The following is a 14,271-nucleotide window of genomic DNA, read 5'->3' as shown; positions in this document are numbered from 1 at the left end:
GTCGACTTCGGAAGTTTAGGTTAGAAAAAGTTCTATCCTACTCTGAAAATTGAATTTGAATAGTTTATAATATCTTTTTTGTATTTCATTCATCCAAATAAAATTATAGTATCTTATTGCGAAATACTTTATTCAATTCTAGAAGCATAAACTGATTTTGTTTCATAAACTATTTTGTAAACACGTTCACATCAAATTAGAATCAGCTGACTTCAAGGTTATTTTACAGCCCTAGGGCCGTAAAAATGTTACCGTCCTGGTCAGAAAACAATCATTTTCGGCCTCCATATGATGCACGAAAACTAGCTCATTACATCCAAGTGGGGCGAAAAATTAATTACCTGTCAAGTGCCATACTTGAAAGCTGTGGTCCATGACAGGAATCACTTTGCCAAGCTGCTTATACTCCAACATCCGATGTCCCCACCACAACCAAACTGCAACACGAATAAATCAATAATTAAGTAAGATTGATGGTTTGATATGGTTGCAAACGATAGAAAAGTGATTTAAAAGAAAATAACTGAACTTAAAGACAAAATTACATGAGTAATTAAAATGCACATTAAATTGTGAACGAAAAATAGGATTAATTATTGATGTTAATCATATATTTAAGGACCGTTGCACAGTAACAGTCTAAACTAAATTTAATTTTAAACTGGATTAAATCCGTATCAAGTCTAGTTTGTTATAATGTGTTTCATTATGAGTTTAAGCCACCAGCTGATTAAATCGAGTTAAGCTTCAACTGTGCAACAGCCCTAAAGGACTCACAGAAACCAAGTCAGCGTACAATAATCATTTCTAAAGCCCGAATTACATTCAGTCACCAGTGGGTCGCCAAGTGTCCATGTGATTCGGGGGGCATTGGTTGTTATTGCGATCATAACACAAGGGTCACCACATTTTGGTGACGCGGCAGGTGTCTCAATCGGGTCACCTGCCAACTCTGGTGTCTCACTGGTGTCCCAGCGTGCTCTAACACTACCTCCGTAAACAAAGCCATAGTACATTCTGGTGACGTCAGCACAGGTAGAGCTACTCACCTCCTCCTACACCAATAAAAACACTAGCTGATATAGATCAGATGAAATCAACAAATGTGAGATGGTGTTTTTGTTGGCGTAGTAGGAGGTGGTGAGTAGCCCTACCTGTGTTGACGTCACCAGAATGCACCAAGGCTTTGTTTACGGGGGTGGTGGCTCATCACTGGGCCGCCAATGGTTGCTCTCTGTCCGACCCACTGATGACCGAATCTAATACGAGACTGAAAGCACAACATAAACGCAAATTGGTGAGGCGGGTGATAGTGGCACCATCTCTGAGTGAAATTGGTAAATTCCAAGCTTTAAATTGCATATGTTATTCTAAATATTGGAGATGTGTCAATCATAGGCTATGACAATTTTAAAATCAGGTTTCATTTATGTTTTAGAGAAAAACAAACAAATATTCGTCACTTGTACAATTACTACGATTCAGTGAAGGCTTGAATTGATGCTTGAAATGTTGATGTCCATTCCAAATTATTCAGTTACAATAAATAATGTATAAAGGAATTTAAAAAATCTTGAATAAACATATTTTTAATGAGAAGTCAGGTTATGATGACATTTCATATAGTGATACTAGAGTGAGACTCACGTTATAAAGTCAGTGGAGAAAGATAGGACTGCATAGTTGCCAATTTTCTATTACCACTGCCTTCTATAGTAGACAGCTGTGATACAAATCATACCGGTATATTTATTATGATATAAATTGTTGGTTCTTGTTAATAATGATCAATCATACCTCAAATATATTATTTTCAACAAAAAATATATTATTTAGTTTGTAGCCTATGAAGCGATATGTGATGAACTACCAGAATATTCAATCTCAATCAGGGATACAAACGATTTGGCAACAGTGCAGGGTTGGAAAAGAATAGAGCTATCTGCTTTGTCTAATGCGAGACAAGGATAGCAACACACAATTAACCAGGTGTTGACTTAATAACGTGAGTCTCGCTACAGCTAAAATGACTAGAGTGAGGTCCACGTTCTAATGACATTCGAGAAAAATATAGGAATGAAGCGTTGCCGATTCTCTGGCTTACCACTATGGAGGGTAGCTGATAATAGTATACAAGATGTAAAGGTGCGTACAGACTGTCGCTCTGCTCCGCAACCGAACGTCACTCCAGCAGAGCGATTGATGATCGACCGGGGAGCAACAATGGTTCGACCGGGGAACGCGAGAAGATCTAACATCTTCCGTAACGTTCATGACGAGAGCGTGGGCGGCGCGACTGTGGTTCGATGGAGGAACGAGGGCGGTACGAGGGAGGTGCGTGCTCGGTGCGGGTTGGAAGAGCGTATATGTGTACGCAGTTAATATTAAATGTTTATTCTTGTTTAAAATAATAGACTATATTTTCACTTTTTGTGTAGTTGAGAACTTGATATTGTGGCAATTATTCATATTAAATAAGAAGACTAAGAAATCGTCAAAAACCACAGATTTATTGAAAGTTAGAAATACCGGTTTCAGTTGTTACACCATTGTCAATCTGTGATAGACTCAGTGGTCACCGTTTATCAGAGATTGACTATGGTGTAACAACCTAAACCAGTCTTTCTAACTTTCAATAAATCTGTGGTTTTTGACAATTTGTTAGTCTTCTTATTTAAATTATATTTTATTTGTCAAGAAAACATATTCTTCAATTATATTATTAAACGAAAATCCAAATTAAATGCTGTAATTCACCCCGAAGACTTCTGATAGCGTTAGATAGATTATAGAAAAAAAAGATAGATAGAAAGACTTCTGAAAAATCAGATAGCGTTATCCTTTTCTCTTCAACGTCGCCAGATCGGTTTTCAACAACATATAAATATAATAAATTAACAAAATTATAATCTCTAATGTGAAAAATTATTAATAAATCATTGAAGAATATTTACAGATGGAAATTACTGAGATATTGGTATTATTCAAATGCTAATGAATTAATTATATTATTAAACGAGAATCCAAATGAAATGCTGTAATTCACCCCGAAGACTTCTGCTACTGCAAATATTGACAACAGGGTAAACAGCTAGATCTATTTAAAACTTATTTGTAAGCCCGGGAATCGAACCCAGTACCTCCTAATTGCCGGTCAGGAATGCTTACCCTTACACCAAACTGACAATCTGCTTTCCATCTAGCTGTTTACCCTGTTGTCAATAATTGCAGTAACAGAAGTCTTCGGGGTGAATAACAGCATTTATTTGGATTTTCGTTTAATAATATAATTAATTCATTAGCATTTGAATAATTGTAATATCTCAGTAATTTACATCTGTAGATATTCTTCAATGATTTATTAATAATTTTTCATAAAAGATATCATAATTTTGTTAATTTATTATATTTTTATACATTGTTGAAAACGATCTGGTGACGTTGCAGAGATAGAAAAGGATAACGCTATCTGAAGACGCTTGAAGACATAACCTAATTGGATACCAATCTGGAGAAATGTAGGAATATCTCACTTCAACGGAAGCTTTCAAATGTGTAGTTTAACTGCGGTAACATAGATTGAACAGAATAAATAAGGAAAGAGTCAATCAAACCGACGCTAAGCTATAACTGCAGTAAACTGTCAAAGATAACTTAAATTACATAAACTTGAAAATACAGATTAAATTCGACTCACTTGTCTCTAATAATAAGAGACAATTTTTTTAGAAAACAATTAGTGGAATAAGTTGGGTCTATAATAAATGTATAATTATAATATCAAATAATAAATTAACTGGAACTTTTAATGAGATAACCAAATTAGAAGTTCAACTAAATTCACCTCATAAACACAGAATTTGGAATCAATTTTATAGGTTAGATTAACCGAAACCAAAGTCGTATAAATATCCAACGTTAGGTACCTTACATTTTATTAAAATAATTATGTATAATTCATTTCAAAAGGTATCCAATTAGGCTATTTGGATTAAAAGCTTTAATTAACAAGTAGTTAAAACCTGTTGATATAAAGATCAAACCTGTTGATCTAGCCTAGACGCCCGCTAGCCACTACAACATTGACCGTTTACCGTAGCTTGTTTCATAGATAAAATAAATGGGCAAGCGTATTTAACTATTTATCGATATTCACTTATCGATGTCTTGGCACCGATATTTTTGCCATCGATATATTTCTTCCGATATATCGGATGACCGATAATCGGTTCCACTTTAGGCCCGATTGCACAAAAGTCGGTTAAAATTTAATCGTGATTAATTTCATGATAACCAATCAGAGAAGGCGTTTTTGAAAAGGCGGCTTCTCTGATTGGTTTACATGGAATTAATGACGATTAAAATTTAACCGGCTTTTGTGCAACCGGCACTCACTATTTTAACAAAATGTCAAAAAATATGACCTATAGCGTAGTCCACGTTATAATGGCAGTGGATAAAGATAGAAGAATAGCGATGCTAATTCTCTGCCTTAATTAATTATATTTCTACACCGTCAAAAACATAATTGTCATCGTTGTGGACCTAGAGAAGGATAGTACCACCGGCTTTGTCGAATGATAGACAAGGATAGCAAAACCGAAGTTGATCAAATATTGTCATTATAACGTGGACCGCACTATAGGTACCGGTACGGCTATTAATTTTTTTTCAGAATAAATAGATCGATTGCAACCAAAAATATGAAGACAGGTATAATAGCCAGAAGTCTTGACTTTAGACACAAATTATCATACTACATTCTAAACTTGATAAATGCATACCCTACAAGAATTCCTTCTTTTCCTTCCTACAAGAATCGAAAATACAGTACTTCAATTGAAAGACATTATTTTATACAGTAATAAAATTCATGGATTGAATCCATCAAATTCATAACATTAAAATTTATATTATATTAATTAATACTAGAACTATGCATATGGAGTGCGATTTCAGATTTTTGAAGAGATTTGCCCAGAATTGTATAGTAATTTGCAGCTGGCTCATCTTCGGAAAATACGATTTTAATAGTTAGATAGTTTCAAGATGAACTGCAAATCACTAAGACAATACGCCTTTCTCTATACAGCTCAAAAGATTCTGAAATCCCACGACCATAGGCCAAATTTCTTAATGATAAAAGATGAAATATGAGAGGAATACAGTACCTACTAAGATCAAAATCAGTGATAATAAAACACATCACAGCTAATAAGATCGAATGAATGTAGCCTACGTGCGAAATGTGTTAAGATGAATGGCCTACCTGCTTCAAAACTGGGACTTCATCACTTGCTAACTTTCACTTCAAATTTCAACGCAAATAAATCACGCAGCCGGTAAATCAATTACACCATCGATACATACATTTGAATAGCTTTATATTGCTTACAAACACGATAATAAACTAAGATTTTACAGTAGTAATATTGATTAAATTAATGGGACACGAAGTGAAAGCAACCAGGATGTCTGAACTGCACTCTCAAGACTGAACAGGTAGCCCGTGCAAGGCACGCCATCTGTCGGGTTAACTTGGCATTGACCAATCACAGAGCTCCAAACAAAACTAGCAACCAATCACAAAGTTCGACTTGAAATTAACAAGAGAACAGCCTATCGCAGACCCCGTTTCTCCCGAGCAGAGGAAATTGTTCCCATGAACAAAGGATATACAACAATTTTGATCATTCCAATATGGCCAAAGAATAAAATAAAAAACCTAAAAATATTGGCTTTGATTTTTAAATACGCTGAATTTGAATTATAGATTGCGGTACTTATTTTTTTAATAATATTGGAAACGTTAATAAGAAAAAATATACTTTATTTAGTGCGATTTACACTGAATAAATTTTCTATTTCTGGACAAAGCTGTTCCATTAAAACCTGCCAGATTTTTCAAATTGGAGGCTAGATTTTACAACCATAAACTAGCAGAATTCTGTAAACATAATTGGGATAATAGGCTTAGAAAAAATGAAATTCTATAATTTAATAACTTGAGTTATTTTTATTAGTAGACTCACAGGGTCTAACGAATAAACTCACTAAAAGATTAAACCACTTTTCATAATAATTATTGAAAAAAAATTATTGGAAATGAATCAAAAACTGCCTGAGTTAAACAACTGATAGTGAATACGAATCTAAAATGTTGGAAATTTACTTCCAATTAAAGGTGAAATCTATCAATAATAAATTCAAAGGAGAAACTGTATGGATTTGAATCATTGAATCAACATAATATTTGTTGAAATAGTTTTCAGAACTCACCTTGTCAATGTTGAAATGGCTACGGTACTTTGTATGAATATTATGTAACCTTGGTTTCAAATTAATTACTAGCCTATATTAGAAAAGATATTGAGCACAAAATGTCACAAATCACTTTTCACAACAAATACATTTTAGAATAAATGAGACTATTTCATATTTAGTTTGCACTAAATTGAGAAATTAATTGTAACTAAAATAAATTCAGTTTTGCAATACAAGACAAGCTTTAACACACCAATAAAGATACAGGTGAACCAACTCAACTTAGGAAGGTTTTGGGTTTGAGACTATTCATCCATACCACACTATCAATGCGACACTTAGGCCCTGTTGGCGGGAGCACAAAAGCCGGTTAAATTTTAATCGGGATAAATTTCACTAGAACCAATCACAGAAGGATTATTTGAAAAAAAAGTTTTCTCCGATTGGTTCTTGTGGAATTAATCACGATTAAAATTAACCAGATTTTGTGCAACCGGGCTACACTCATTCATAAGCTAACCTGACTAAAATAAAACGAAGAATATCTTCCAGTGGAAACTAACCTTCCACTATCAATTATATGATGAACAATATTTTTACTAATTAATACCAATAATTTTTATAAATTTATTAGGCCTATTACTTACTTGTTACTTTTGCTGTCTTCCCCGCAATTAGCTGGCCGGGGAACGGGGAATCGTCATCTGCCCTTGAACGGGGTTTCCATGGCCAAGAAACTTATCTCAGATATTCTTCTCAAACATGATTGAGTGTTGGTCCAATTTCTGAAAAATGACAAAAGACATCATTCAAACAAATTGAACAAACATGAAAGTTATCAAAATGTGCACGCAATTCGATTCAACTCTACCAAAATTAAATACGTTGAATACTGGACATTTTTAGAATATTAGAAGGCTGTAAATATTAACAATAATGCCTTCAATAAAAATTATCAACAATAATGACAATTATTAGCAATAGTTTTAATAATTAAATAGCAATAATGCCTTCCAAAATCATAATAGGTAGGTAATGAAAATGCAGATTCAGGTTAGGACTATTACATTAATTTTATCACTACTTACGATACATGCACAACCAGCTTCCACGATGATAGGCTTCTGGAATCTAAACTATATAGTTTATTTTCCAAAATAAACAAGGAATTCATTTAATATTACCATTTATATCACCATAAACATAAAAACATGAACCCCATACAAAGCGTCTGTTTGTTTCGGTTAAAAAGCAAGCAGTAGCAGACATTTTAATCAATCAGCTGGAGCTGCAACTGTATAGTTTAAATTACAACTACTTGGAAGCAGCACTAGTCGGCATTCACGCTAATAAGTCGCTGGCTTGCGGCCCCCTTGAAAAGTGACACACATCGAAATTTGAGTGGCATAGCCATTGCCTGAATCAGCCAGTTGACCAAATATTGACCACGTCGAAAGTGATGGCATTATATAAGGTACCTAATTATAGAGTTGCAGGTAAGTATTTTGTCGTCAAGCTAGATATGATAATGAAAAGATAAAAAAATTCATTTATTAGTATTTGAATAAATTCAAATTTCTCATTAATTTCCATCTGAAAAATATAATTTCCGACGAAAAAAAATGATTATTTAAAAAAATGATAAAATATAATTGCCGCCAACTGGTATCAGCTTTCATCGGCAATACTGTCCTTCATTCTGCATCTGTCCATCTTTCTGCAATGCCATTATAACATAGACCCCCACAATTATTCATATATGTCTTCACAATGGCAGTGATTTGAATTATATCATGAAGGCTGTGGCTTGTCTTCAAAAAGCAAAAGCAAGGTTATGTTGTTTATCGTAAAATTGTGAGGTTATGTTATTTAAAATAGGATTATCAAGAAAAATAATTATAATTTATTGATTCACATGCATATACTTTCTTATTCAGCATCAAATTAGTAATAAATTATCTCATTGAATAACTTAAATTACTAATTTAAAATGTGAATGTACGGTAATTGCATTAGTGTTCATAAAATAATAGTAACATTTTACGGGAAAATATATTTTTATTCATTTTTGTAACTTTTAAATATTGAATAAAGAATATGTTGAAGCTTTTGATAAGAAGTAGGAATTGTTGTAGACTTTTACGTTTAAATAAAAATAATATATCAGTGAGTAATGTTTTGGGAGTATCTGGGCTTAGTACCGGCACTTCAAATAAACTAAACATTGAACCACAACCAACTGAAACAAAATCTTCTAGCCAAATAGTTAGTTCAAAAGATGAAGATGACTTTCGTCCAATTTATAGGTAAATTTGAATTATAAGTTTCTAAATAATTATTCATTTAATTAGCAGCCTGTATTTTTATTTATACAGATTCATACATTATTTTGTTTGGATTTTGATACTTATTCATATAGTTTGTGAGATTTATTAAATATAATAGTAAGATTTTATCATGTGAGACAGTCTTTTTCTAAACTGGCCCCTACACATGCATTATTGACCACGCGATATCATAGTACGAATCAGTTAGGTGCAATTTGGGTGTCATCATTGTAATGCCGCATCTACTGTATTGGCTCAACGTCGGCCAGCGCCAATGTGTAGTTTGTCAGCGCTCATTAGCCATGGCTCCGATTTTTTCCGAGTGGAGACCAGCCCAGTGTAGGCCAACGAAGGCCAGTGAAAACCAGCGCTTGCAAACCATCCATCCACACTGGTCAACCAATGCGTGTTGTTTAGTCGTATGCTCTCGTTCTCTTTGTAATTGCGTTGATTTTCTGTAAATTTCTATTGTGTTCCTTCTAGTTATTATTTTCAACCTTCAACTCTATTTTCAATTTGCCATTTTGAATGTGTAGCTACCGCTAGCCTTGATTGGGCACGCAGTGTGGATGGCAAAACCAATGCAGCCAAGCTTACCAAGCTGGGCCAAGTATGGAATGCCTAGTCCACACCCTGGTAAGCTTGGCCCCGCGTTGGTCTTGCCATCCACACTGCAATGTGACCAGTGCCCCATCAAGGCCAGCGTCATATCCATGATAAAAATTGAAAATATCAGCTAAATTAGACACAATAAAACTATAATAATTAATAACAATTAGACTTATATCAACTTGATTAGACAGAAAAACAGCAGAGAAGATGACACGCATTGGTTGACAAGTGTGGATGGGCGCTGGGCTTCACTGAAGGATAGTATACAGTATTCTATATACTATCCTTAGCCTTCTCTGAGCTGGCCTTCGCTCGACAAAAGTCAGAGCGATCGCCAACGTACCACCCATTCACACTGTGGCGCATTGGGCCAAAGTGTGGATGCGGCATAAAAGTTGGTGTCTCTGAGTAGTGGTGGAACAGTGTTGAAAATCTATACTCCCATTTTTTGTTCCCATAGTATTTGTATTCCCTCTACTGAGAGTGTCGTTATAGTGACGTCTAAATTTTAATGACAGTAGAGAAGAACAGAAAACAGCGTTGCCGATTCTCTGTCTTGCTACTGCCTTCTGCAGAGGATAGCTGATACCGGTATACCTGATGTAATATTAACTGTTCATTGTTATTTAAAGTAATCAATTATATTTTATTTGTCAAGAAAAATATTAAAGATTAAATAATAAATCATAATTTATATTAAATATATTTTTAATTTATTCTATTTCTAAATTGTGAAAAACGATCTGGCAACATTGCGGAGCTAGAAAAGGATAGCAATATCTGCTTTGTGGAATGACAGACAAGGATAGCAACACCAATGAAATACTGCCATTATAACGTGGACCTCACTCACTTTAGTGAAGATTTACAGTAGTTAATTTATTCACCTATAGTGAGAACAACGTTATAATGGCAGTGTGATTGCAGTGTATATTAGCAATGTTATTGCTATCCTTGTCTATCATTCAACAAAGCGGATAGCGCGATCTCTTTCTCGCTTTGTTCTGTTGCCAGATATTGTCTATTAACAATTTAGAACTAATAATTAACTTTATATTTCATCTTAAATATGAAAATTCATTTGGAAATTATTGAAAAATATAATTTCTTGCTTAATAAAATATTATTGATTATTTAAAACGAGATTTAACAGTTAATATTACATCAATAAATCAGCCACCGTCTATAGAAGGCATTGACAAGACAGAGGATCGGCAACGTTGTTCTCGTATCTTCATCCACTGCCATTATAACGTGGACCTCACTATAGCAATATTTGAAATCCACCAATGACATAAGCGAGAATTTAGGCTCTGTATTCATGATACCATATGGAGTGTGATACCTAAGGAGTGAGGTTCATGCCTACCAGGAGAGGGGCCAGCTGCACCACCACAATACCAGGAGACGGGGCAACATTGACCTGCCCTACTCCAGACTATCGAGAGCACACGGATGCTAACCCTTACGGATGCTAAAATTTTTAACAGACTGCCAATTTGTGTTCGTGAGCTGGAGTATGGGAAGTTTTGTATGCTGAGAAAAACTCATCAACTACCCTATCTACTCATTGAGAGATGATGAGACCAGTGGACTTGTAGACCAGTTTGAGATTGTTTCATGATTTAGTGTTGCAGTCCATCTACAGAGCCACTCGAAACAACCAATCTGCAGCCATCTCTAGTTGTTTGTGTATTGATGGTTTTATATTTTGACGAAGTCTGGCGACTGCCGGTCATGGACTGAATATACTGAATTACCATATTTTTGTGTTGGAACAAGTTCTATATTATGTTCTATTGACTGTGATTTTTTTTTCTCCGCAGGAATTCGAAAATGAAGGTGTTTGCGATTATAAACAAACTAAATCCCCATTTTCTAAAATCGTCAGCAGTAGCCTTACCTACAGTCGGTGGAATTCTATATTGGCTAAAATTCTTGGATGAGAAACAGTTACTTGGATTTTTTGTTATAGGTCAGTATGAATTATGACTTTATTTCTAAGCTACAATAATTTTCCTGCTTCACTAGAAGAATCATGTCTGATTTCTATGACATTTATTAAATTTAATGTGCCATTAAATCTATAGGTTTGATGGTCAGTAGTTTCAATAAGACTTATTAGGACACTTAGGCCCGGTTGCATTAAAATCGGTTAAATTTTAACCGTGATTAATCTCACGAGATCCAATCAGAGAAGGCCTTTTTGATTAGACGACTTCTCTGATTGGTTGTCGTGGAATTAATCAGGATAAACCAATGCAGGGCAAACCAATGACGACCACGCAACCAATGACGACCACGGCGCTGTCGCGCTACTAGTGGGATATCTACAAGTATCAAGTATTAAGTAAGTAAGTAAAAATTTAACCGGGTTTTGTGCAACCGGCACTTAGTGTCCTATGGAGCAGACCTGATTGACTCATGATAACAATACAAACTATGGCAATTCTTCAACATAGCGATGGTTATTACATTTATCAAACAAAAATATTGTTCACCAAACATAGTTGAACTCGACAATAAGACTTACTGTATTTTTACAAAATTATTACAGCTCAACTCTTATTCCGATTTAAAATAATGGAATTACAGTATGTATACAACTGTTTTGGACAAGGCACATACTGTATAAGTATTCTGATGTACAAAGAAACAGTGGAAATCCAGAGCTAGAAAAGGATAGCGCTATGAGCTTTGTTGAATGATAGACAAGGATAGCAACACCAATGTTAATGAAATACTGCCATTATAGTGTGGAACTCACTATACCTCCAACTATTCGAGCACCCTCACAGTGTTCTCCAAACTGAAACTTCAACCAAAACCAAAATCAGACTTGGTTTTCACGGCTATAAGAGTTTAATCACAATACTTTGAATATTATTAAATTACTGTTTTGTTTGACTTTGAAATTCATTTACTAGTAGTTCTGTGAACAGTAGACCTCACGCAGTATTCTCATCCACAAGTATCTGATTGAAGCTTAGACCTTATGGAAATACAGCAATAGACTGGCTCCTCCACACATCTGTGTAATCACTTGTCAGCTGATTTATGATGAATAATTCTATAGTCTGATTTTTACTCTAATATTGGCGTATGAAGGAGGCTCCTTTTATATTATCCTTGAAATGCAAAATTTCTAAAAACCTTGTATATACGTCGACGCGCAATTAAAAAAGGAATATGCCTGTCAAATTCCATGAAAATCTATTACCGCGTTTTGCCGTAAATGCGCAACATATAAACATTTAAGCATTAAGAGAAATGCCAAACCGTCGACTTGAATCTTAGACCTCACCTCGCTCGGTCAATTAACGATTTATGAACATACATTGCATTTTCATATTTTCAATAGTCCATCTTATGATTTATACAATAATTTTATTTAATTTCTCTGTTCCAGCTACAACTTTCATCCTACCTTTGCAGGTTTTCTCATATGGAAGTCAGCGGTTGATTGGCTTCATTTATTTGAACAAGGAGAACGATCAGGTCAAGATATCTTACATCACTTACATGGGAAACCGGGAGGACATTGTCCTGCCCATAGAAAGCATTATGTCCTTCAGTGACATGCCTGTCACGCCCTTCGACTATTTGTACAAGAAAGTGAGGACTTTTGATTCGAATACAGTTTATAAAATTGATGTAAGGTTTGGTGAAATTTTGGATGACGATGGATTTAAACTAGTCTTTGGAGAATACAAAAAATGATTTTTGTGAGTTGTTGTTAAAATAAATAGTAAAATGAAAAAGTGATGAGTTTTATCATTCTCAATCCTTCTAAACATTATCAAATATGAAAAATTTATTAGAAACTAGCAGGTATCCCGTGCTTCGCAAGGGTCTATTTTAAAACTTGACGTCATGAAATTTTGAAGAATTGAAAATAGGCCTATAACCATCCTCGGTTAATTAAGAATATATATGCAAAATTTCAAGTTAATCAGTCCAGTAGTTCAGACGTGATGAAGCGTCACCAGTTTTTTACTTTATTATAGTATAGATTATTACTATACAGTATCAAATACTATACTGTAAAAATAATTATAAGCAATTTTCAATTAAAGCTTTCTCATTTCAATCAAACGCTTTGTTGTAGCTATAGAGTATGAAAACTAACGGAGAAGAATAATTTAAACAAGAAAAATATTATTGATCAGAGAAAATTAATGGAAATATTGGGTTGAAATCGATCAATTTGACAAAAATGAAATAACTAACTACTACGAGGTTAAATTAATCACCACCAGAAAAAAACTAAAATTACTACATGAATGAAAAAACTACTACCAGGGTTAAATTAATTACCTACTACCAGAAATAATATTACAACAAAAATACACATAATAAAGAAATAACTAGATTAGTAGATTTACTAATTTTATTGATTAATAGACACATTAATATGATCCAAAGCATCTATTTGATTAAAAACTTAGATTTTCATCAATATTCAACATCTTTCTATATGAACACAGGTTTTTTCAAATGCTCTAGTGTATAAATATATCAATTATTACAAGTTTGGAGCAATAAATAGCTTCTTTCAACAAAATGGAACGGCATATTAAGTATTGATTTGAGCAGTATTACATAATATATATTACCCACAATTATAATACTTTGTTATAATAATATGATAAACATCAATATACATTATTATGGTTGTAGAAAATCATATCATTTACACCGCATGTCTTAAAATATTTTTATATGTTATTTAGAATAGACATCAATAGCTTTTATTCATAGTAATAAATTTATATCATGTTATATTTGAACGGATAAATCAACTTACAAATAACTCTATGGAGTATTGCTAAAAAGTATAAGAAAGATATTCATTATAATAATTCAATATTTAAAGTATCATCAAAGGTAATAATTTAAATTTCAAAACATTTATTAATCTTAGCTACTTGGCTACTAATAACTTTACTTAGCTACCAATTCTCAACGATTGGAAAGATTTTCTTTAATATTTCATAAGAAATAATGTCTTATCAAGTCATCCTCTAAACCCATCAACCAAAATCTTTCAAAGACTAAATTGAAAAAA

At 33.7% G+C, this 14,271-nt stretch overlaps 1 protein-coding gene and 1 long non-coding RNA gene across 2 annotated transcripts; one reads left to right on the top strand and one right to left on the bottom strand.

Moving 5' to 3' along the window:
* Positions 1-340: 340 nt before the first annotated feature.
* LOC120352603 lies at positions 341-7,523 on the bottom strand. Its single transcript, XR_005571960.1, has 3 exons — positions 7,353-7,523; positions 6,912-7,049; positions 341-437 (listed from the first exon to the last, which is right to left on the bottom strand). It is a non-coding gene; the product is annotated as an uncharacterized LOC120352603 (long non-coding RNA).
* Positions 7,524-8,084: 561 nt separating this feature from the next.
* Positions 8,085-12,968, top strand: LOC111064342 (transmembrane protein 186). The gene is made up of 3 exons (XM_039433807.1): positions 8,085-8,123; positions 11,030-11,178; positions 12,613-12,968. Exons 2-3 carry the CDS (start codon positions 11,040-11,042, stop codon positions 12,921-12,923), a joined length of 450 nt encoding a protein of 149 aa, XP_039289741.1. The 5' UTR covers positions 8,085-8,123; positions 11,030-11,039; the 3' UTR covers positions 12,924-12,968.
* The last annotated feature ends 1,303 nt before the right edge of the window (positions 12,969-14,271 follow it).

Source organism: Nilaparvata lugens, chromosome 8, assembly GCF_014356525.2.
Source record: "Nilaparvata lugens isolate BPH chromosome 8, ASM1435652v1, whole genome shotgun sequence".
Lineage (NCBI taxonomy): Eukaryota > Metazoa > Arthropoda > Insecta > Hemiptera > Delphacidae > Nilaparvata > Nilaparvata lugens.
The sequence above is the reverse complement of the archived record's forward strand: the minus strand, read 5'-3'. Positions and strand labels throughout refer to the sequence as shown.